This window comes from Sinohyriopsis cumingii, chromosome 4 (assembly GCF_028554795.1).
Source record: "Sinohyriopsis cumingii isolate HCF-2022 chromosome 4, ASM2855479v2, whole genome shotgun sequence".
Taxonomy (NCBI): Eukaryota; Metazoa; Mollusca; class Bivalvia; order Unionida; family Unionidae; genus Sinohyriopsis; species Sinohyriopsis cumingii.
The window spans coordinates 58539376-58566127 of NC_142964.1; the positions used below are offsets into that span (position 1 = coordinate 58539376).

General features: G+C 34.6%; 1 protein-coding gene across 3 annotated transcripts in view; it reads right to left on the reverse strand.

Moving 5' to 3' along the window:
- The window catches only part of LOC149801227 (centrosomal protein 43-like), a 112390-nt gene that overhangs the window by 45059 nt on the left and 40579 nt on the right, over positions 1-26752 (reverse strand). For all 3 annotated transcript variants that reach the window (XM_089955296.1, XM_089955295.1, XM_089955294.1), the window contains 2 exons: positions 25645-25778; positions 13616-13797 (listed from right to left, as the gene is read on the reverse strand). In XM_089955296.1, the coding sequence (XP_089811422.1) occupies positions 13616-13797; positions 25645-25778 (316 nt within the window). The remainder of the gene's footprint in view (positions 1-13615; positions 13798-25644; positions 25779-26752) is intronic.

The window sequence follows — 26752 nt, forward strand, 5'->3', positions numbered from 1 at the left end:
TGTTGCAGCAAGTGGCATAATGCATTGTTCAATGAATTGCAGAATTTTATGTCAAATAAATATGAGTTTAAGATTCTATTTATCATATAAGGACTTTGGATTACTCAATAACATTGTTATGCAACTATGCCAAGTGTTATGCCACAGAACAATAGTCATGCTATGATGTTAATTAGGGTTGTATATTGCCTGGGTGTCCAAGTAAGATATGTATCACAATACTGTGGTCCCAATATGACATATGCTGCAATACATAACATTCTAACATGTTTATTTTAAAAGTAACACTAGATTATTATAGACAAACAACTTAAATTATGGACCATGACAGTCCTGTTTCTTGTATGAAAAGGGTGTAAAGAAGCTTTCTAAAAATCTGCAGGAAATTAAAAACAAATGAAAACAAAATTTATTTTTGTTCCATAAGTTCAAATCTGATTAAGTGTGTTCTTCAATTTAGAACATATCAATTTAAAACTGACTTTGTTACTTTCAAGTTTTATTGGATATACCAAATTCTGCGACTCAAATTCTAATGATATTCAAGTTTTATTAAAAAAATTTTAATCTTTTTTTTTCAATTTTATCAGTAAACAAAAACTTACCATGTTCAACTGAAATAAATACAGAAAAAATTACTCTAAAAAGAATTTTTAAAATCTAACATCTATTACCTGTTAATCCTAATTAGTAATGGAAACTTTATTTGTGTGGATGAATTCTTGGAGTAGTGGCCCTCACATTTCTGAGTCTGTCCACAGTCCAAACATGTTTTTAAAGACAAGTTAACAACTATTATTATACACTTTAAGCTAAAGTGACATATATACAACTTTACTTCGTATTCCGTCACTGAAATAACAAGAGTCCCTTGAAAGGATTGATGCTCTACTGTCTTGAAGAGAAATTCCAGGAATCCAAGGCAACTGCTTTTTTGCTGTTCTTTTTAACACAGTGTGTTGAAACCATCTCTGATATTCTTGAGCAATAACATGAATTTCAAATTGTTCAGTGTGGCAGACATATTTAATGACAGATTGGCACCATTTCATTAGGTTCATCTGGACATTATTAGAAGTCTTGGGCAAAAACACTATTTCAGTATGAACACCCACTCTGAAACAGTAGTGGTGAAAACCAGTCATATTTGATGTAAGATAGATACCATCAACATTTAGGTCCAACTAGGTACAGTAAGTCTTTTAGTGAAAACCGATGTCAATATGACCATCCATTCAGGATAATTAACAAACAAATTTTCATAAGGGCCACCATGGTTGTCGTACTGGTTGTCAGTCTGGCATCATAAGTCCTCTGGTGAAAATCCCCATGTCAATATCACTATCTGTAACACTCTGTTTTGGAAGAGTATTCATAACATGATTTTCAAGATGGCAGCCAAAGTAGCCATACTGGTTGTCAGATTGGCACCACTTTCATTTAGGATAAACTAGTATTTTTCAATCAAATAATGTGTAGTCAGTAATGGAACATGTGCAGACTAAATGAAATCAAGAATGCCCAATATAGGGAGCCATGACCTAATATAGATGTGACTGATTAGGTATCTTTGCAGCAACAAACAATCAGAACATAAAAACCTCTTAATAATAATGGTGAGAATTATGTGAATTATGATTTTTGTAAACTTGATGCAAGAAATTTAGCACAAATTCTTTATGCTGTTGAAACTGAAGCATCAATGATATCAGAAAACTAATACATTTGTATCACCCTCTGCTAAAGCAAGACTAGACAAAAGTGCAGTTTATTTGAAACAGCACAGTCATTTTGGGCAAGGCATGCAATCATACTTACAGGAAAGAATGTGGCACACACTGATGTCTCTACTTAGAATATTCAGTTATAAAGAATGTAATAGATGATGATGATGATGATGATAATGATGAAGATGAAGAATTGTTACAACCTGTCTTGAAAGACTACAGTTTTGGAAGGTCACTCATCATAATTATGAGGGCCAGAATTGATATTACATGTACATATCCAATGTTTTGAAAGTTATACAGATGCCCTTTGAAAGAGACCATCTGTCTAAAGAGACCAATATTTTTTAACAGATGGACTGTTCTCCCAAAGGAGGTCACAGAGTTTTGTTTGTTTTTGTATTATTATGAATATTACATTTATTATTACTACTGTGAGCTTACTTATTGGTGTAGGTATCAATTTTCATGAAATAGCATTTTTCTAGGTACTTAAATTTGTGGATTGGGGAAGGGTTCTTTATTATTCACACAAAAGCATCACTACTGTAAATACTCACTAATACATAAATTTTATACAACAGAGACCCTGATCGGCAATCACATAATGTGCTGGTGGATCAGGATCTATGTCGTTTTTATTCTACTGATTACTCCTAACACAAAGCATAGACCCAGCTCTGCCAGTGCATTATGCATTATGTGATGGCAGATCTGGGTCTCTGCATTTTGCATCTGGACTTGATTTATTAATGATTATATACATTTGTTGGGTCTTTAAGTTTGCTGTTTGCAGAAACCATAAATTCTTTGAAAATTGGTAAAATGCAAGTAATAGCATTTTCACTGTCTATTTATCTTCAAAATTATCTTCTATCTTTCTAAATTCTATCAAAACAACTCTGCATTGCTGCCTGGAGAGACAATTTTTGATGTTTATTTTGCTTTCAAAATTTAAAGTTATGATTTAATGAACTGTCCAATGAGGAGTTTACAAGGAAAACATGCATTCGATGTCAAAACTGTAACTAGTACTGAAGTAGTACACAATTTACATTTGTTGTTGTAGGGTTTAACGCCATTTTTCAGCACACAATAGGCTATACATGGCGGCCAGTATTAATGGTGGAAGAACCCAGGAAATCCCCGGAAAGAACCACCAACCCTCGAGAAGCTACTGGCAAGCTTTCTCACATACCCACATTGCCTGAATCCGAGACTCAAACCCACGCAGACAGAGGTGAGATGGCAGTGATCCATAATGGTGAGCGCTGTAGACCACTTGGCCACTCGGGACCCCCAATTTACATTTAAACCAGGGATTGATTATTCTATTCCAGCATACATAAAAAATAAAGAATACATACAAGGATTTTAAACTCAAATTCTTTCAACCTTCAAATATGTAGAAAAGCTGCTTCAAATGCCTTAAAGTTCTTGAATTTTCTCATGAAAACCATGGTTTGGGTTCTTTTGATATCCAAGATACAATGTAAATTATAAAAATAATTACAATTCATTTTTCACATTCATATTGTTAGTTTTTGTTTGACTTATATTCGGTGAATGTTATTCTTACACTTTGTGAAGTATTATTGAGTACATGATCATGACACATTATATCTTTGGAAAACATGAAGGTTACACACCATTATCTGTTAGATTCTGTATCACACAATCGCATGCCAGGTAAAGATGTCAAGATCATAGATATGAGAAATTTTTATATAGGTAGAAACACACCACACTTTAAAACAAATATCACTTGTGGCCTAACGTTTATGGAAATAAAGCTGTAAGTAGGTCAACTATACAATGTGAAGTTCATATTTTTGTCATGATCATACAGGAATGCTCATAAACACAGGGTAAATACCAATTTGTAATTTTTGCTTTAAACCATGATAATAAGAAACAAGGCACTTAGCCAATTCAACTAACGACATTATACACTAGGTTCAGTTTGACCAAGTCTTTACTAATTACTCAGTTAAATATGGTGTAGTATATACCACTGTGAGTCAAATGCAAAACAATAAACACCATCATCATCACTTAAGTACCCTTTTGCTGTTACTATTTCAGTCCAATGTAAAAATCACAAATTGATACTAATCCCATAATGACTAAATCCTAACTGACATTAAAAAGTCAGTTGGTTTTCAAAGTTTCAAAGGTCATTAAGCTCTTGATGGCTGGAATAAGATAAAATCAATCAACAACAGTTCAAGGCAGAAAATGTTTGTTGTAAATGTAAAGATGACTTAAACCAAAATTTTTAAATTAAATCAAATAAAATTAGATGTCTTTTTTTCAAACATGGAAGTATATGGTGGAGAAAGTTAAAGTTCTGAAAATGAACAATTAAAGTTATAAAAAATGTTTTGTCCTCAGTACACACTAAAAAGAACATTTTAAATTATCTTTTTGCATGGATAATTATGAAAAAAATCAAGGTGGTATTTCTTTGATTTTGGGCTTGTCACAAAGCTATGGTTGTTACATGAGAATCATGGTTTCAAATACAATATTGATAAAAGATTCTGTCTACAATTAGTTGTTAGTTTTAGTACAAATTTAGAAAATATATCTAGGTAGAATATTTCCCCATATTAAAATTATTATAAGAAAATTAATGGAAGAAACCAAATATTGCAATATAAATTTAAAAAAAGTCTGTATCCAGTCTAGTTCCAAATCCAACACATCCCACACTATTACAATAAATGCAAAAAAAAAAAATGAAATGTTCAAACTAGGAAACCCAGGATACCTGAATGTACTGGTCCCTCGACATTTACTTTCAGCTGATAATTTGACCCAAATAGCTGAATAGATCAATTCTCCTTTGATAAGCCCAGGGGCCTGCTTTGTAAATTATTGAAAACAAGAGTCCCTCAAAGGGAATGAGGCCCTATTAGCTAAAGAGAAATTCTGGGAGTCAAGATACTATCAATAACCTAAATACCTGGACACCATAAAAATAATTACTTTGCACCCTGTCCAGAGAATTTATGCACTAATGGAGGAGATCAATTTTTTGGAATACTGTCTGGAAAATTAATCAAACACATGGCCTGCCAAGGTGTATCCTGTGACCTGCAAAATGATTGGCATCACAAGGTGTCATGAGAGATAACAAAGGTGGTGTGGCCCTTGGGCCATCGAAAATGCCCTCATGCGGCCCTCAAGGTTTGTTTGAGATTGAGACCCCTGGTCTAATTTGTGCATCGATGAGCACCACAAGTACAATGTCTAGGTACCAGTAATCTTACAATTTAAAACATTGGCTCTGATATGCAAGATTTGTGGGGAAGGCTTACGGCCTGTATAAGTGCAGCTGGACAGCATGTTCTGCAGTCAGTCAACCTGACAACTAGAGACCAAATTTCGAGACTATCTCACAACCAATACTGTCACTATTGCACAGACTGAATTATAACTGCTTTAGTCATACCATACTTACTCTGATATCCAGGCATGAGTAAGATTTTAAAGACTGTTGGCATGGTGGCCATCTTGGATGCTAGTCTGGTATCAGTCTCATTTAGGACCATCTAGGTATCATAGTAAGTCTTTTGAGTAAATTCCATTATGACATGAAGATCCAGTCAGGTGGATAGTCAGAATTTCAAGATGGTCGCCACACAGCAATATTAGGCAAAAAACTGTCATGATTTTCTTTTAGGATTATTAGGCAGCATAGGAAGTGTTTTTCCCCCATGTCAGAATGACCATCCATTTGGGAGTACTAATGAGGATTTTCAAGATACATAAGTCTTTTTCCACCATGTCAAAATGACCATCCAATTAGGAGCACAAATGAGGATTTTCAAGATACATATATTAAGAAGTCTTTTTCCCCCATGTCAAAATGACCATCCAATTAGGAGTACAATGAGGATTTTCAAGATACATATATTGAGAAGTCTTTTTTCCCCATGTCAAAATGACCATCCATTTAGGAGTACAAATGAGGATTTTCAAGATACATAATAAGTCTTTTTCCCCCCATGTCTAAATGACTATCCAATTAGGAGTACAAATGAGGATTTTCAAGATACTTATATTAAGAAGTCTTTTTCCCCCATGTCAAAATGACCATCCATTTAGGAGTACAAATGAGGATTTTCAAGATAACCACACTGACAGCTAAAATGGATATCCAAAGGGTACCATTTTCATTTAGGACCAGCTAAACATGATATGAAATATTTTAGTGAAGACTCATCTCAATATGACCAGCCATTCAGAGGTAGTAGTGACAAGATTTTCAAGATGGCCAACTCCCAGTAGTTTTGGAGAAGTAACAATAATGAACATATCCTAACTGATTGATGACAGACACGCCATCAAATAAGCTCATTTAGTGTATGATCAGAAGAGATCAAAAAAAGGAAGAATGCTTATAATTAAACCAGGCTTTGAACAGGAAACTAAACATTTGCCAAAACATTGTAAATTTGGGGCTTGTATTTATCATCAAGCATAGGCTTATCACAGGAGACATGATGGTATACAGATCAATTCCAGCTGCCCAAAACTTGTTTGCAAAACACATGATAAAATTAGCTGTTGATATTGCCAATTATTTTGTGGAAAATGATCTCTGAAATGATAATCTGAATTTAATGGGCCAGATTGCCTCAGTTTCACAAACGCTCTGTCACGTAAAGTCTAATCATGTCATCCCAATCTCCCTTTATCGAACTATCCCTCCACCCGAAACAACAGGACTTAAAATTTCAGTCAAACTTAAGATATTTGGTTTGTCAATTCTAGGTCAAACTTTATTATTGTCCAGTCAACTTGGTTGATTCAACACTTACACTTAATTTTTGGCTGTTCCTGAAATCCAGGCCAGTTTACAATTTCACGCAAATGTTTTGGTCATGCCACTATGATTCACACTTTAAATGCATTTTCTAAAACATTTGTCAATTAATTGATAAATAGTTATTACCAACTATGAACAGACGACTTCTTGAATATATTTGAAGATGAAAATATTTTACTTAAAACTGATTTAATAATTTAGTATCAAAAACACCTATTAGATATCATATCACCAAAGTAGTTTCTGATTTTTGTCACTGTATGACAAATGGTCCTTCTTTTAAACTGGTTCTCCAAAAGAGTCGGAAATCAACAGATTATAGCAAGTAACCAATAAACTTACTAATATAAATAAAATTGGAAACATTTTTAATTTGGAATTTTATCTCCTAAAATACTCAATAATAAATCAGAAATTTCATTCTGCACATATTCAAAAAGCCATCTGTTTAAAAGTTGGTTGTTAAATTTTCTATTAGCCACAAAGAAAAGCTGAATCATGGTGGGGTGATAAAACTTTAGTCATGTCCAGCCAATGATTTAGATTACTGAAAAATGATGCATTGTTAGTTTACTTGCAACTCACAATGACACCTGGCATATACTGAAACTATACACTGGTGAATGTAACAGCAGTCAATAAAAATTAAGTTTCTATGCCAAGCATTCAATCATTTAAAAATGATTTTTGTTCAATCAGTGAGACTAGGCTGAACAAAATCTCATTACCTCTGCTGAAATTAGGTTACAATCTCCTTTATGTGAATGAAAAAAATAGCTGAATCAAGTCACTTTTCAATTACAAGATTATCTTCATACATATAGAAGCAAAAGTTCAAGATTATTTTAAGTATACAAAAGTTGTAAAACTTTAAAACTATTTTAAAAGTATTATTGCAGGACAAAAAAAAACTAAAGCTAGAATATTGTTTTGAGCATTCCCCATAATCACATGACTAAGTGGAGAGACCAGTTCTTGACCAGTATTATTAAAAAACAATAATCAATGCTAAATCACGCCCAATACAGTGTCAGACTAGTAGTGAGGTAAATATTAGAGTAAATGGTATGGGTAAGCACTTTGCTGTGAATGGCCAATCCAGTTCTACCATGACTAACCTCTGCTTTGCTGAGAAGACAGGAATTTGTGATGGCTTGCTGGTGCCACGTCTCGATCCACGATGATTAACATCTTGCTTACTATAGTGTTAATAGCAATGAATTGTAAGGAAATGAATATAAAAGTGGAAGAAAGAAAAGAGGGTATGGTTACAAACTGAATGTCAAAGAACAAAAATAGACTCGGGAATACAGTTCATGTATGTAAAGGTATTTGGGGAATAAAAGGTGCAATGAAATAAAAAGGCTAAAATATTTCAAATGTCAACCTCAACTCCCAAACTGCAATCATACCAATCAATTATACAAAATTTACATTACCCACTGCCTTGACACAATCAAATCCACAACAGTAATGAAACCTTTTAAAAATTAAAATCAATTAATACTGTAACAGTCTTCTTGTTATCAGCTGGCAGCCAGCTAAATTAAAGTCAAATTTGTGACGTCAACTTTAACAATAACGTTACTAATTTAGCTTGCGATCTGAGCCGTCTACTTCAAAAGATAATGAGAAGGCTAGTAAAAGTGTTCTTTGCTTAGTAATGTCAAAGAGAAAAGACTTGAAGAATTGTGAAATTTTATGAGCTGGCCTCAGCAAGAAGTACTATCTTCTAGCCATTCTAGTGGCAGTTGGGAGTCAAAGTTGATTTGAGAATGCATCAACAACGAATCCTGAATATATGCTACCTCTCTAAACTTATGGAACATAATGGGGGAAATGTTCAATAATATGTTAAGTGCCTTATGTTCCCTACTTAAAATTTTCAAGCAAAATGAATAAAGCTACAATCATACATTACTGAGGCATCATGACCTGGTGGTAGACACTGTTAGCTACAGAAAAAGGGCCTTCTGTTCAAATCCCAACAAGCCATTTTGTTTAAGCTCTTGAACTATGCACTTAACCTTGCTTGCTGCAGCCAACTAAATGGCTATTCAAACATGACTTTGTTATGTCTCTCTTTACAATACATGAAGAACCAAAGAATGTTGAGCAATTTGTTTGCATAAATATAGCCCTGCTTCTATTGAATTCCACTCCTATCACATAATGGAGATGAATGCACATTAAATTAAAGAAAAAAAAAATTCTGCAAACAGTGTTTGTATAATGATTTGTCAACAGTCATATCTTCTGATTATGATCAGAATATGTACTAAGTTTCACAGCAATCCAATAAAAACTGCAAGAATAGCTGCATTTGCAAAATTCTGTCATGCATGTACAATACATCAAGTGGTAAGTAAAAAAGGGTAATAACTCTTACATACATCACGGTCAAGGAACATTTGTCAGTAAGTGCATCTTTAGATGATGGCAATAATATATGCTAAGTTTCAAAGTGATTCATAAAAACTACAAGTCAAAATGTGAGACTAGTTGTGCCAATGAGATCGTTACACACTGCATTAAGATACAAAACAAAAAAGGGTAATAACTCTAACAAATTGTGGGAGCAGAGTGATTTGTTTATATATGCACCCTCAGATGATGACCATACTATTTACCAAGTTTTATGACAATCTGTCAAAACCTGCAGGACTAGTTGCATTAATAAGATTCTGTCACACACTGCATTTAACTACAAGACAAAAAGGGCAATAACTCCAACAAATATTTATGAGAAAAGTGATTTGTCAGTCTTCACATGCATCTTCTAATAATGGACATAATATTTACCAAGTTTCAGGGCAATCCTTTAAAAAAACACATTAATAATTGCATTCACAAGACTGCAAGTCGTACAATGCTGCAAGACAAAATGGGCAATAACTCTAGTACATAAACAACAGCACATTATACACCTGTCCTATGTTGAATAGGCGTTATATTGGCAACAACAGTAGGGCAAGGTTGACCCTGGAGATTATTTACCAATAAGTCTCAAAGACCTAGAACTTTGGTCAAGAGATGTGGTCCTGAATTAAACTTGCTGTGCAAACTGTTATTTTCTGAACAGACTTAATATGATTGTGACTTCTAACCTTCTGACAACACAATTTATATGCTTCTTTATTACAACAAGTAGAAGAGAACCACATAGTTCAATGAACTTACTCTAGGAAAAAGAAACCATGCAAAAACCAGTTTTCACAATGGTCTTCACCTTTGGACCCAAAATCAACAGGCTTCTTCCAAATCTTAAGTGCATCCATCCACAAACTTTGATCGAGGTATGCAATCTAGAACTAAAGTCATTAGGCAAATAAATGTCTTTTTTAAGTCAGTTACTCTGACCTTTTATCTTAAAATCTATCAGCTTTCTCTTATCTGATGTCTAAGTCATTCACAAACTTTGGTGAAGGCACATTTCTGCTGAAACCATTTTTCTTCTTTTAATAATTGACCTTACCCTTCAACCCCCAAATCAATGTGCATCTTCTATATCCCAAGTACAAACCATCCACAAAGTTTGTTTCATCTCTGTGATGTCGGACTGTTAATTATGCGGAAACATCTTTCTTATTTCATCCAGTGGTCTTGATCTCTGACCTTTTCACCTTCAAATCAATAGCTTCTTCCACATCTCAAGTGCAAGCCATCCAAGTCTGATCCAGTGCTGGGATGTGGAACTAATGTTAATGTGCTAAACCAACTGTTTTACTTTCAGTCACAGTGACCTTGAGCTTTTACTTTTTTATCCCTAAGCTCTGAGGGTTTCTTCCTTACCCTAAGTGCAAGCCATGCACAAAGTTAGGTAACTGTGGATGGTGGAGAACTCAAGTAATTGCATGGAAATAGAATTAGGAACAGATCAACAGATGGCTGGATGGACATTATAATATACTCTGCCTTATGGTGGGCATTTAAAAAAAAAGACTCATCCGGGAAAATTTACCTAAAAAATCCTGAATGTTCCAATTCCTTAAAGCCCCCCAAAAATGATACAATATGACAATGATGAGTCTATAAAAAAATTTATGAAATCAGCTGAATATGTCATATGTCGCAACCTACCAGAAGCCAATGGTATATTTAATTACTTCACCAGTTTCATAAACTTCATGTCTGATGAAAACATATCTTAGAGTATTTGTCACATGACTGCATAAACTTTGCATTACTAAATCACTCTGCTGTGATTGTAACAACATAATGTGACACTGATGGATGTTACATCACAATGTACAATAGTTTTTATGATATAGTGTTACAACACTTAGAAATGTTAACAACATGTAATGAACTTGATTTACATATGACACAGTCTGAGTAGAATGAATACTTGCAGCAAAGCACATGTACTGTATATACTTGCTTGTAAGTCCAACTTCAAACTGCACAGACCCTGATTTACCATCACACAATGCACCGACAGCTCTGTGTATATGCAGTTTGTTAGGAGTAGTCAGTAGAACAAAAAGCACAGACCCTGATCCACAGGCGCATTATGCTATGACAGATCACAATCTTTGATGTTCGCAGTTTGACCTGACTTATAAGCAAGTACAGATGGAAGCATAATACACAGGATTTAAATAAGAATTAAGTCAAACAAGAAGCTGGCCATGACCTGCATGTCAACTTTGCCTCCGCCCCCTTACCCCCCTACTATATTCCAAATATAAATAGGGTGAATAAACTGAATTAAAAATGGAAACAAAAAGAATCAAAAAAATGTAATGCTGAGTTAATTTACAGTGGTAATGGATGTACAGACAGATGTATGGACATGTACATGGTTTCCAAATTAATAGCTATATTGTGCTGCCATACAGATGGGCTCAACTACAATATGAATCACATGCATGTACATGATTATGTATTAGGTTAGGATTAAGGCTTGTTAAATTTTCATGGACATGTTAAAGTAAGTAATATATTAAAGAACAGATAATCTGATATACAAGGTGCATGCTATTTAGAATTTCAACAAGTACTGTCACCTGTTAAAATTAGAAAAAATGCTTTGTTAGTTCATGGTTCAATTAAATTATGCATTGTTAAGTTAGGTCATTGTTCTTTTAATGAAGTGTTATTGTACAATGCAAATTTATGCCTACTGTAAATGCCACTCAGCTCTCAAATAGAAACCGATGCTAGAATTTACAGATAGTTAACAGATGACTTGGGATATAAGTTTTGCATGCTATTTAACAGAGTATTATGCCATGAAATCTTGTCATATAATGCACCCAGTCTGACTTCGTATCAAACTGATTGCAGTACTCTGAACTACAAACATCAGATAAACCTAAAGATTGGATTAGAAAGATCAGGTGGCATGTAGTACACACAGAAGACTCCCTTTTTGAGTGTACTTTATTTAGTTAGAGAGTAAAAAATTTTAAGAACAAGCTTATCTAAACAAAATTAACACTGACCTCATTCTTGGGTGTAGATTTACACAAGTACATCTTTATGGATGTATGGACAGAGATGCATATCAAAGTGATAATTATGACAAGCTTTCACTAATATGGTCTTGACAATGAGCTATGTTTAGTCAGGTTGGTGGAGTGAAGTTACCCATAACAAACCAGCTATGAAAACAGCTACTAGTTGATCTTGTAAAAAAATGAGCAGCCTAACTATATTTGGTCAACAGTCAACTGACATCAACTGATCAATTGATAAGTGATCACCAGTTATCAAGCTCCCCTTTCAATAGTAGTGTTGGGTAATTAAGAAAGTCTATTCATTCATAGTGACAGGTAATTATGAAAGTCCATTCAATCAGTGTCATGTAATTACCCAATTAAATTCAATCATAGTGACAGACAATTACCAAAATCCATTCAAGCATAGTGTCAGGTAATTACTAAAGTAGATTCAATCATAGTGTCAGGTAATTACCTAAGTCCATACAATTACATTGTCAGGTAATTACCAAAGTAAATTCAATTATAGTGTCAGTTAATTACCAAAGTCCATACAATCACAGTGTCAGGTAATTACCAAAAGTAAATTCAATCACAGTGTTGCGTAATTACCAAACTCCATTCAATCAAATTGCCAGGTAATTACCAAAGTAAATTCAATCATAGTGTCAGGTAGTTACAAAAGTAAATTCAATCATAGTGTCAGTTAATTACTGAAGTCAAATAGTCAAACAAATCCTGATACAGAGCAACTTTCCTTGACAACAGCCAAGCATAAACTGAGTCCAGGTAGAAATCTGCTCTCTTTCAGTGTGAAGCCTTTGCTTTTAAGAAGAAGTCTGATCTATATGACACCGCTTGAGATAACCAGCAAAGCAAATGCACACATTCCAATGGTCTCGGGGAAAAAATCTAAGTGCCAGGTAAGGAAAAATTTTAGCTTTCAGAAATTCTGACAATAGTTTCCAAAAAAATACCTTGCTTATCATTGCTTGTTTTTTTTCTTCAATTCCTTCAATGAATGTATAGCTAAAAACTGCAGCTGATTATATGGTCAAAAAAAATAAACCTTTAAGTTGATGAATCAATTGGCAAAAATAGCACATGTAGACATGATGCAACAAGTCATCAAACACATTCACAGAAAAGCATGCATTCAAATATCGGTCTATCTGACAAATATTTTTGGATCACATAACATGCATTTTCAGATGACATTAGATTTTGATTAGTAAATGCATTCCTTAAGTGTACAATAACTAAAAGCTGTACTAGTACAGCAAGCCAGAAATGTTCACTGATTCTAAGAAATATGTGTAAAAGCAATTCACATAAAAGTTAATCCAGTATAATGACGATGAAAATGCTACAAGGTCATGCCTATGTGTTGAGATATAAAATTCCTGAGAGCTGTTTTCAGTTGCATCCAGCAAAGTAAAAATTTATTATCAAAAATCAGTTACAGGAACATGTTGGCTAAACCTAAATACAAAATACATTTCTTCAATTCCAGGGTTTTAAAGCTTATTCTCTACATCAGCTGTGATTTGTTGATGACGGTGTTTTTGAAAAGTTAATGCACAGAAGAATATAATGACTTTGTTTACCTGCCATACTTTTTATATCCACCCGACACTGGCAATGGATCATCAAAGAAGGGATCTTCTTCTGTGTCTGTGCCTGGATCTTGTAAGGACTTTTGTCCATTTTCATGCTGTATGTGATTTTCTAAATTTCTATGATTTTTGGACTCCACGTTACTCCTTTCTGATCTTTCCGAAGACTGTGACTGTGAAGGAATGAAAAGAAATGATGACAACCGTTGTGTGGTAAAAATAAAATAAACTTGGATTCAAAGGACCATCATGTATTACTTGCAATCAGGACATTTGCATACATTCTGCCACCTAATAATTCAAAGCCATATTGTTCAAGTGACACCTGTTCTTACATCTTCTTGTAATCCCAGATAATTACTTATAATTATCTTTAGTACCAGAATTGTCAGGCTGATGGTTTGTGGCCTTTGATGCCAGGTTCAGTCTTTGCACTGACACAGTCATGTGAATGACTGGTAGTGTTATATATATATATATATATATATATATATATATATATATATATATATATATATATATGTATATATCACTGCAGGCTAAAAGCATTAAAGGTATTACAGTTAAAGTAAAGCAAATTCCATAGAAAAATTGGTCACATAACTGTTAAAAAAAATGTCAAATTATCCAGCACCTGGCCTGGCTACAAAGGTCAGATCTTCAGCTTGAAAGTGATATGATGAATAATAAAGCAATTGATTGTGAAATATCATCCATTCTTTTAACCCAATCTGTAAACATGGGTAATACCAAAACAGTACAACCAAACTCACTAAATATAAGCAACAAATATGTCAAATGAAACTGAACAATGCTCAAAGTACTGAATTTACATGCCCATTACAATGATGAAATTTGACCTAAAATAACAGAATAAATGTATATCTTGGAAAGTAAGGAATGAAATTTACAATTTAAAAAAAAAACAACTTTTACTTCCAGATTATTTACCCCTATCAGCTGTCAAGGTTTATTTCTTCAACATTTTTAATTTGAAAAGTACCTCTTTTGTGTGAGTGTATGTAATCAAAAGACATTTTATGTGACTATTTTTAGCCTGGAATTCTCAGGCAGCTGTGGGTGTCACAGAGTATCCGGAATAGCTGCACCAAGCCATCTGAAAAACAGTTTAAAACAACGATCTAAGTCTATCCCTAATGGCACCAATGACAATTTAAATGGAAGTCCTTTGTCTTGATATTGTGTATTTGCCAAACATAATGTCCTGCATATCTACCTTGGGTATTTATTGGTTATAGAACAGACAACAGTAGATAATGCATTTTGTTTCTAAACTTTGGCTAACAAAAGTTGATTAATGGTTCAACATATGTTTTCCTAAAACTCAACAATATAGTTGCTGAAAATATCATAACTTGGTATCTAAGCCTTTCCTAGCAAAAATAAATTAAATACATAAAAAAATTCAAAAAGAATAATTCAAGTATCAAAAAAAGGGAAATTTGGTCTGTCAACTGCAGTTTTGCCACTTTTTCTGGAGATAAAACAAGTATGTAACACAGGTAAGACCAAAACAGAGTTATATCGAACACTCTATCACCACAACACTGTCAACACTGGTAAGAGCAGAGTAATACCAACTTCACTGTCAATAAACACTGATAAGACTAAATTGAGCAATATCCAACACACTGTCAAAGTTGTAAGGACCAAAACAGAGTCATATCCAAATCACTATCTGCTAAAACTGCTAATACCAGAACAGACTATATCCAACTCACTATCTGCTAACAGTGGCATAACTAACACTGCTAATACCAGAACAGACTATATCCAACTCACTATCTGCTAACAGTGGCTTAACTAACACTGCTAATACCAGAACAGACTATACCCAACTCACTATCTGCTAACAGTGGCATAACTAACACTGCTAATACCAGAACATACTATACCCAACTCACTATCTGTTAACAGTGGTATAACTAACACTGCTAAGATCAAAACAGACTAATAACCAACTCAACACAGTTCACACTGGTAAGACTGAAATAGAGTAATACCCACTGCACTCTCTGTAAACATGGGCAAAACCAGAACAGATTACTACCAAACACACTTTCTGTAAACATGGACAAAATCAAAACAGAGTACTACCAAACTCACTCTTAGTAAACATGGGTAAAACCAAATCAGATTACAACCAAACTCTTTCTGTAAACATGTGTAAAACCAAAACAGATTACTACCAAGCGCACTCTCTGTAAACATGGACAAAACCAAAACAGAGTACAACCAAACTCTCAGTAAACATGGGTACAACCAAAACAGATTACTAAAAAACTCACTTTTTGTAAACATGTGTAAAACTAAAACAGAGTACAACCAAACTCACTTTCTCAACAATGGACAAAACCAAAATAGAGTAATACCCACCTCACTCTCTGTCAACATAGGCAAAACCAAAACAGATTATTACCAAACTCACTTTCTGTAAACATGGGTAATACCAAAACAGTACAACCAAACTCACTATCTGTAAACATGGGTAATACCAAAACAGTACAACCAAACTCACTTTCTGTAAACATGGGTAATACCAAAACAGTACAACCAAACTCACTTTCTCAATACTGGTATGACAAAAACAAATACAAAACTCACTATCTGCAAACGTTAGTAACACTGAAACAGAGTACAGCCAGATTCATAATCAGTTAACATATCCAAGACAAAAAAGACTGATACCTAACTCACTATCTGCTAACATAGCTAAGACCAAAATTTGTGATACCTAACTCACTATCTGCTAACATAGCTAAGACTAAAATTTGTGATACCTAACTCACTATCTGCTAACATAGCTAAGACTAAAATTTGTGATACCTAACTCACTATCTGCTAACATAGCTAAGACTAAAATTTGTGATACCTAACTCACTATCTGCTAACATAGCTAAGACTAAAATTTGTGATACCTAACTCACTATCTGCTAACATAGCTAAGACTAAAATTTGTGATACCTAACTCACTATCTGCTAACATAGCTAAGACCAAAATTTGTGATACCTAACTCACTATCTGCTAACATAGCTAAGACCAAAATTTGTGATACCTAACTCAATATCTGCTAACATAGCTAAGACTAAAATTTGTGATACCTAACTCACTATCTGCTAACATAGCTAAGACCAAAATTTGTGATACCTAACTCACTATCTGCTAACACAGTTAAGACTAAAATTTGTGATACCTAACTTACTATCTGCTAACACAGCTAGTGTTACACCTTTAGCATGTTACTAGTGGTTTCCAAGGACTTGTGGTACTAATTCAGTTCCCATAGTAAAACCTATGCAAACATTATGATATTAAAATTTTATTAACTTTAAATTTCTGAGTGCTCATGATAAAAAATACAGGTATCAGTATAGATGAGACCTGGATGACAGCTTCTGTGTAGAGAAAAGGATACAAGCTGCGACATTTTCTGGATCAACATGTGTTTAAAACATATGCTTTCAATTCTGCACCAAAGAGTCAGATGCTAATTTCACAAATGAGTGTTCCAAACTCAAGACTGTTAAAGGACTGAAATTCCATCAATGAAACAATATCTTTATATTTTTCAGTTACAACAAAGATAAACTCTCAAAAGATTCTATTTTCCTAAAAAAATAACTTTCTTTATCAACCAATCCTGGCCAGCCAAACCCATATATTTACTCTATTTTATGTCCACCCATTTCCAGGCTAGTTCCCATATTTCTAAACAATTAAAAACCGGTGTCCTTCAAACATTTTTGTTCTGCGTTCCCTAAATGTTGCCCACTTTGTGCCTGATTGTGCACGTGTTTTCATTAAAAAAATAAAAAAATATGCCTGCCATATTACTTTAGTATGTGCATTCATCCATGTCTATGTTGGTGTTATCGATGGCCAAAGTCACTAAATTCTCTAAGATGGCAATTAATATCCATATTTGGTTGTTGTTGTTGTTGTAGGGTTTAGCGCCATTTTTCAGCACACAATGGGCTATATAATGGCGGCCAGTATTAATGGTGGAGGAAGAACCTGGGAAAAAACCCGGAAAGAACCACCAACCCACAAGAAGCTACTGGCAAGCTGTCTCACATACCCACATTGGCTGAATCCAAGACTCGAACCCACGCAAACAGAGGTGAGATGGCAGTGATCCGTAATGTAGAGAGCTTTAGACCACTCGGCCACTTGGGGCCCCTAGCATATTTGGTAATGACTCGACTAAGTTACAATGTAAAGTCATTGATTGCCAGTAATGAAATTTTCTGATAAGGATTGCATTTATTTAAAGGCTGAATTGATGACAATTTTGTCACTTAATCTATTATAAATCTGTAAAGAAAAGAATCAAGCAAACAAATGCATGCTGGAAGTTAAAGAGTGAACACAAAGGTTAAATGAGAGCAAGATCTGGAATGGAAAATTCCATGTTGAAAAAAATTCAGGTAAACCAGATATTCAAACATTTTAATGTTTTTATGTGTTATTTCAACACTTGATTACAATAATGTTAAAATATTTATTACAATAATGTAAGTGTCCAAGGAAACAATAAGAGTACAGTGCAGATAATAAAGTAAAGGTGGCAAAACTGTAAAAGCAAATAAAATTATCTCATTAATCACTTCTAGTGCATTACGTATTATTTACTATTTTCCTTTGTCCCATCAAAATTATGTGTCCCCCAAATCTGGAGAATCGTGGAAGCAGTATCCCTGGCCCTTTTGATCCTAAGTGCAACACTATAGCTAAGACCAACACACAGTGGTACCCAACTGACTATCTGCTAAAACAGCTATGATCAAAACAGAGTGATACCTAACTCACTATATGCTAACACAGCTATGACCAAAACACAGTGAAACCAAACTCACTATCTGCTTACACAGCTATGACCAAAATGCAGAGATACCAAACTCAATATCTGCTAACACATCTATGACCAAAATGCAGGGATACCAAACTCAATATCTGCTAACACATCTATGACCAAAATGCAGGGATACCAAACTCAACATCTTTTTACACAGCTATGACCAAAACACAGTTATACCAAACTCACTATCTGCTAACACATCTATGACCAAAATGTAAGGATACCAAACTCAATATTTGCTTACACAGCTATGACCAAAACACAGTTAAACCAAACTCACTGTCTGCTAACACAGCTAAGACCAAAACAGTGTGATACCCACTCACTTTCTCCCAGGCAAGGAAAGACCAAAAGCAGAGTAACAGAGTTTAAGTTCTGACTGAAATAGAAGAAATCCAAACCTTAATAGTACTAAAAACCAACAAAACAGTTAGGCTAACCATACAATTTCAATGGGAAACTGATAATTACAAAGGACTACCATAAACCAACAGGTATTTTATGCTGATATTGTCTCACTGAATCCATGGATGATACATCATGATGAGTATCGTATTTACCGTATATATTGGGACACGATAAAATAATTATGGTGAAACATTTTTTCAATTTGATCACATGTCCCAAGACTTAAGAAACAAAAAAAAATTGTATTGCATTTGTGCTTGCCCCCCCATTGCATGTCGCAATAAAATAGATAAATAAAACACTTAAGAATTAGCAAGACTAGTGCAGATTAGAAAAAAATCTGACTTTAGTGCTTGCAGTTTCTGCTTCAGGTGATGTGTTGCCTCTAACAATTTTTCACAGTATGAGAAAACTAAAAAAATATTCATGTACTGCAAGAATGGATGATACATGTGCATGAGAAGGGTTGTGTTAATGAGATGCTGCTGCAATGGATTAAAGAGTTTTATTTCAAGTACACAGTTTTATACTTTAAAAAATAAAATTTCAGTTGGAGTGCATTTTCCGAAATGTAATTTTCTAATGATTTAAATGGTGTCCCACAACTTATGACTAAAAAAAAAAGATGTGTACCAGAACATAGTGCACACAAAAATTACTTAAAATTTTTTTTTATGGTGTCTCAACAAATACAGTAAATAATTTTATATAATCACTAGCAATAAAAGACAACTATTCTGCCAACAAAAGGTGTGTCTGATGACAGGTGGTTTCTCATCACAGGTTAAAATATTTTATATGCTAGCATTACAAATGTGGTCTTATGAGAGGTCGTCATCAAAATAGTGGTACCATAATTATCCACCTGGCAAAGATTTTATTAATATTGAAAAACTGCAGTAATGTCCTGAAAAAATAGCTGATTACATAAAATTACATAAAATATATGTATACCAAATTTCACTTATCTAAATTTATAAATTTTTGGGCAATGTTGCTAACTGTCTACTTGGGATGGATGTACAAATAGACAGAAGTACAGACAGGATGAAATCAAGATGCTCCCATCTTGCACTGAAAAATGTCATTAAACCCTAAAAGAAGAAGAAGAAGATGCCCCCATTGCATACAGTAAGTGCTAAACTTGCTAATGTAAAAATCTGTGTTTAAACTGGTAAAAATTACTCTGGGGTTATTCCAAAGAGGCTGTGAATAGACTGACTAAATAATATGTCTTGCACATATAATAGTATTTGTCAAATGTATGTATTTGTTGCTGTGATGAACAAAATGTGAATTCATTTACACTGGTTACTGATTTCATAATAGTTTTTTGTTATTATGTATTTCTTATTTAACAGAGTCTAACAGTACAACCAGTTATACCAAAGACTTACAAAAATGGTACTAACAGCTGCCTCGCTTGGTGCTCAGCATTAAAAGGTTAGTGTTAGGATTGGTCAGTCTGGTGTCAGGATAATGTGACTGGGTGGGACATTGTACTACATGTCTGCGGTATTATGCCCCAGTGCTAGACATCACTATAAACTGTCACAATGCAGACATCGTAGTGATATGACTGAAAAATTGTTAAAGCTACGTTAAAAATCCAAATCACATATACACTAACAGTACAACTATCAGCATGTGGGGTTTCAAGAAATTTTTAAAGTAAATAAGGAGTCTTCATACTCAAAAAAGCTGGGAACCACTGCTCTAGAGGATAATGGAATCACCTATCAGACAACGTGGGATATTTTCTGTTATACAGCAATAATTGGGTCCCAAAAATTGGATCACATGGATAGTGTGGTCACGTTAATGTGGAGTTTTGACATTAATTTCCTTTTTTCAGAGAACAACTCATTGGCACATGTAAGTGTATTCATGTCCAATGTACATCATGAATAGGGTATCAACACCGTTTACTATTGTGCCATCGTGGCATGCAGTTCATCCATAATGCATGTAATTCCATTGAAAAATTGCACACAGATTTTAAATATTCAATAATTGTGTCTCAGATCATTGTGTCTGAATTCAACATTTTATTTAATATATAGCATGAACAGAGTATTAACACCGTTTACTTGCTATCTGAAATCGTACCATCAGGGCTTGCAGTTAATCCATAATACATGTAATTCCATTACAAAAACTGCATACATATTTAAACTCTTCAATAATTTTGTCACAGATCCTTATGTGTCTGAATTCAATGGGTAAAATTAACAGCAAAATTAGGTTGTTGTTGTTGTTCTAGGGTTTAACGCCATTTTTCAGCACAAGATAGGCTATACATGGCGGCCAGTATAACTGGTGGAGGAAGAACACTCGAATACCCAGGAAAGAACCACCAACCCACGAGAAGCTACTGTCAGGGTTTCCCACGTACCCACGCTAGCCGAGCCTTGGACTCGAACCCACGCAGACAGAGGTGAGATGGCAGTGATCCATGACAGTGAGCGCTTCAGACCACTTGGCCACTCAGGGCTCCCGCAAAATTAGGTTAAGAAAGGCAAAGCACATGTATGGTTCATTATGTTCCTGGGTCTATGAACAGTGTCTGTATAAATTTCATACTGCTAAAATGTTCCCATATGCATTTCCGTGTACATTTATCCATTGTAAATTTCCAATAATTAACAATCGTACACCTACTCATTTGAACAACTACAGCAAGAATAATTAACAATCAACACATGCTTTCAGTGTGCATATAACTCTTACTTCAGATTCTGTTAATATTGAAAGAAACATTTGAAAACTACTATACTAATCATTGCACAAAGTGCAAAGAATGACCTGGTGTTTGTGAACTTGCTTTTCCTTAACAGTAAAATATTTTTACAAAAAACAGGAAAATAACACAGTAAAACCTGTTATGAGAGACCGCCCCTTCTGCCAACCAAAAGCGGTCTCTCAAGACAGGTGGTCTCTCATAAGAGGTGTGTGAAAATGGACTGGTTTTCAGGATCAATAGTTAGCATTGTTGAAAAATAAATAATACCCATACTCAATGTACATGTATCATATCCTTTATTCATAAATCTTGTTAAATACTGCATGCATATAATAAAATTTATATTTCAACATCACATTAATATATACAAAAAATGAACAGTTAAACATGATGTATATATCTTATTCTGTACACTTATTCACTTGTTTTTTAAGAAATCCATTATACTTCTTTGTTGACATGTTTTACTCAGCTGTTTGGTCTGAACATGTATCTCCATTTCTGAGCAAAGAAGCAAAATTCTGGGATCACCATGTTTTAAAGCATATTCTTTAATCTCTTTTAAATGTTCTATGACTGTAGAATGTGAAATAACATGAGGCAGAATTTCACCAACAGATGACTCATTGTCACTATCACTGTCTGCAGTTGGAGAAGTACCAGATTTACCTCTCTGAAGAATATCCTTCTCCCAGTCAGGCCCTAGGAATACATTAGATGTTTCTAGACTGTGATCCATATTGGCATATTCTTCCAATGTCATGCCATTGAGGAGAGGTTCCATTGATGGATGCACATCTTGTTCGCTCTCTTCACTCTCTGGCATTATGGCTTCAACACTTACAGAAAAGCCACACTTGGCAAAACACCTTTCAATGGTGTATGAAGACAGAGCATCCCACACAGACTTGATCCATAAAATGGCATCTAGAACAGTGACAGTCTTAGATATTTCAGTTGCTGTAGAGCACTCATCCATTTTGGAAAGAATGTGTCGCAGCAGTTTCTTCCGATAATGAATTTTGACAGTCTGAATTATCCCTGCATCACAAGGCTGTAGTTTAGATGTTGTATTTGGGGGCAGAAAGACCAGTTTTACATTGCTAAACTGACAATCTGGGTGTGCACTGCAGTTGTCTACAATAATTAAAATGTTCCGATTTTTCCTTTTCATTTTATTGTTGACAGTTACAAGCCATTTACTAAAGATGTCTGATGTCATCCAAGCCTTTCTGTTGGATTCATAGGCAACACCCACAGATCGTAAATTAAATGACCTAAAACATCTTGGGTTGCGCGATTTGCCTATAAATAATGGGTCCAGTTTTTCTCCAGTTGCACTACATGCTAACAATAGTGTCAACCTCTCCTTTGCTTTTTTCCCTCCTTTGCGAACATCATCTTTCACCACTAGGGACCTGTCAGGAAGTCCTCTGTAAAAGAGTCCTGTTTCATCAGCATTAAAAATATCACATAGGTTATACCCTTCTGTGATGGTCGGTAGTCTTTTTTTCCAGTCATCAACTGTCTGTAAATTCACATCAGCTGATTCTCCACTGAGCACACTTGCTGTGATATTGTATCTATTTTTGAAACCCTCCAGCCATCCATTTGATGCAGCAAAGTCACCATAATTCAGTTCTGCTGAGACAATTATTGCCTTTTCCTGAATCAACTTTCCACTTACTGGTATGTTTTTACTCCTTGCAACACAAAACCACTCCCATACTCGCTCGTTCAGATCTCCGTAAATTGTCCGTCGTGCCGTGGCATATTTCCTCTGTGCTTGTGCACCTTTCTGCCATTCGTTTCTAATGGACTCCTTGTCTTTGATAACATTTTGAACTTGCGTTTTACCGACGCTTAGGCTGACTGCTATTTTGCGAGTGGTCTCCCCTTTTTCATTTCTTTCAATGACATCAATCCTTTCTTCCAGTGTTAAAATTTTTCTTTTTTTCAGCGGAGGTTCTGCCATTGTTATTAGTGTTGACGTTATAAAGACTATCGGTTTTGATCAGGTTTTGGGGAAATGTGGAATAAATATATATATTATGTACCAATGAATGAAACCAAAAGACATAATTAACTCATCAAGAAAGAATACATTTATTCTGAGACGAAGTTTAAATCAACAGCGTTATAGCTAGATAAACAAAGGTTGCGACCATCTGCACCCAGGTAAACAGACGGTGGCTTTGTGAAACACAAACAAAAGAAATAAAAAATAATTTTAAAAAAATCCGGAAATGATGCACGCTTACTAGTATTAAAGACAATGAGCTCATTCACCCTCCAGGCATTATGGATTAACTGGAAGGACAAACGATGTACTCAAACCTACACTGAAGCCCTTTCAAACGATTTCTCACTGGGACATAAGGACTACCGGCGTTTTGTGAGTTTTCATAAAGATAAAGAAGAAATACAAACCTCTAAATTGACTGCATATATCCATCATTACTCCCTTTGATGTTACTCTTACTGGCTATTCACATGACTTTGGCACTACAATGGCGGTTTTTGACATGTACTTTAGTCTGGTTTACTGCAGTTTACGAATGACACCGTAAGCTGGAGTTGTAAATTTCACAAAACTGGTACTGTAGCAAGACAAATTCTTTTTAAATAGAGCAATCTTTACTATTTTGGAGCAATCTTTACTATTTATGCAGTCTTTGTTACAAAGGATTAAATGATGGTTAGAGGTGTTTATCTCGAAATATGGTTGTTCAACTGTAGTGTTATTTAATGTGCACTTTGTTTGCATACTACATTTATCCCGATCTCTAGTGTTTACAAAGGATTAAGTTAAGGTCAGTGGTGTCAATGTGTTTATTTTTTTTGGCGATGCGGTCGTTCATAGCAGTGTCAAAATGCATATTTTGCCAAGAAATTGCGGTCGCTGGTCGCGTTCAGCAGGTGGTCGTTCATAACAGAGCGTTTATATAGTAAAATCGATCCGTGCATTACGATTGTGGTCGGAAATGACAGGTGGTCGCTCATAGCAGAGGTCGCTCATGACAGGTTTTACTGTAACTAGTTCATAAGCAATCACCATACATTATGTAAAACCTGAGAACTGAGTACAGTAGACCTGTAATGGTCACTAGTCACTATTATGAATTTGTTAAAGCTGAACACATGCACAATTTCATACCCTATCAGTTGACCAGCTGATAAAGCGGACATTATTTACTGGTCAACTGATTGTGTCTAATAACACCGGAAAGCCCAGCAAACATGTTGGCGGTTTTCATTTTTGATGTTTATTAAATTGTGAGAATCTTTTGTCAACCACTGCTTGGTTGTGTATGCAGTTAATGAAGAAACACACGTCGGCTATTGTTTGAGCAATGATTGTATACAGAATTAATTGAAGACAATCACAAAAACAATTTACTGGCTTTACTCATGGATCAGTAATAAGTAACATTTCTGATAAAGTTTATTTTGGATAACACTTCAAGAACCTGGTGAAATTTGTTAAATTTCAGAAGCCATGCCATGATCATATTATTTTCGAATTCATACGTTAACTCTTCCCCAAGATGATAATAAAGGTTTTACACACTATTTCTTGGACTTTTTAAAAAAAAAAATTCCGGGTACAAGAAAAATACACATACATGTATTTTAAATTTCAGGAACCATGCCATGATTGTGTTATATTCAAATTCATAAGCAATCTCTTCCCCAAAATGGTAATACATTTTTTAAACACTATATCACATACTATTTCATGTGCGAATGAATATATACAATTTCAGAAGCTAAGCCACGCCACAACTGCGGTATATTTGAATTCACGTTATCACGGGGTGAATTATAGTGGGGTCACAATGTAATTCTGATGAGACATTTTAAGTTTCTAATTTGTTTGCATTTACAAGAGACCCCCAAAACTGAAGAAGAAAAAAAAAACGTATCTACTACAAATATTTCCAGAATGACCAAATACTGCAGTCTGATTTTTGTCCTGATTTTCTTACCTTGCTGTGTTGGGATGAAGTTGATTTATTTGGAGACCTGGGGGTCACAATATCTGACACATCTCCTGACACCACACTCCTACACAACAGGAACAATCTCTTGTACATACCCAGGAATTCATTAAAACTGATACCTGCAAAATTTACAGGTACATTAAAAATATCTTGTCTCTGTACATAAAGATATAAACAAATACAGTATTTATTTAAAAAAATTAATTATCAAGGTTCCCCATTTAATGAAAACATTTTCTCAAAATTTTGACACTCTGATGTTAAAGCGATGAGTCTAAGGCAATAATTTTTATAAAAAAATTGTCTCCTAAAGAAAATCTTAAGGGCAGAAAATATATCTGATGTAGTCTTCTTTCATAGGTGCAAATGTGTAAACTATGGCAACAAATACTGTACCACATTAAAGGAATTGTTTCTCCTGAGTCCATTAAAAGCAAAACCAACTTTTCATATACCATATATAATCACCTATAAATTGACGATCCAACTTAACTAACACAAACCCTGATCAGCTGTTGCAAAATATGCAGGCAGATTAGGGTCTATTGTTTTAATTATTAAGCCTAACAAACTGCATAAATCCAGATCTGCCAGTGCTTTATGCAATGTCAACTCCGGGTCAATACAGTTTGCAGCTGAATGCAACTTATACACAAGTGTATATGGTATGTATAAAACTGATTGGTCAGCTGTGTTCCTAATTGACAACGTATTTAACTTTTCAATTACATACACACAAAAATAGAGAAAGATAATCTGAAGCTTATGCTAAGAACTTCATCAGCGAACTGATGTGATCTCTACTGACTGGGACAATCTGTTAACATCACTCCCCATTCCAGTGAGCAACGCTGACAGTCAGTAGAGATCACATCAGTCTGCTGATGAAGGCCTTAGCGTAAGGATGAAAGCTTCAGGTTAGCTTTCTCTACTTTTGTGTGCATGTAACTGTAAAGTTAAATAGATTGTCAAATATGAATATTACTACAGTTAAGCTTTCACCAACGCTGTGTTCCTGACTGTTTTGGTTGCCTAGATTAATTGGTGGGACATACAAAAAAATATCTGTTCTTAAATTGTTGAGAATGCCGAG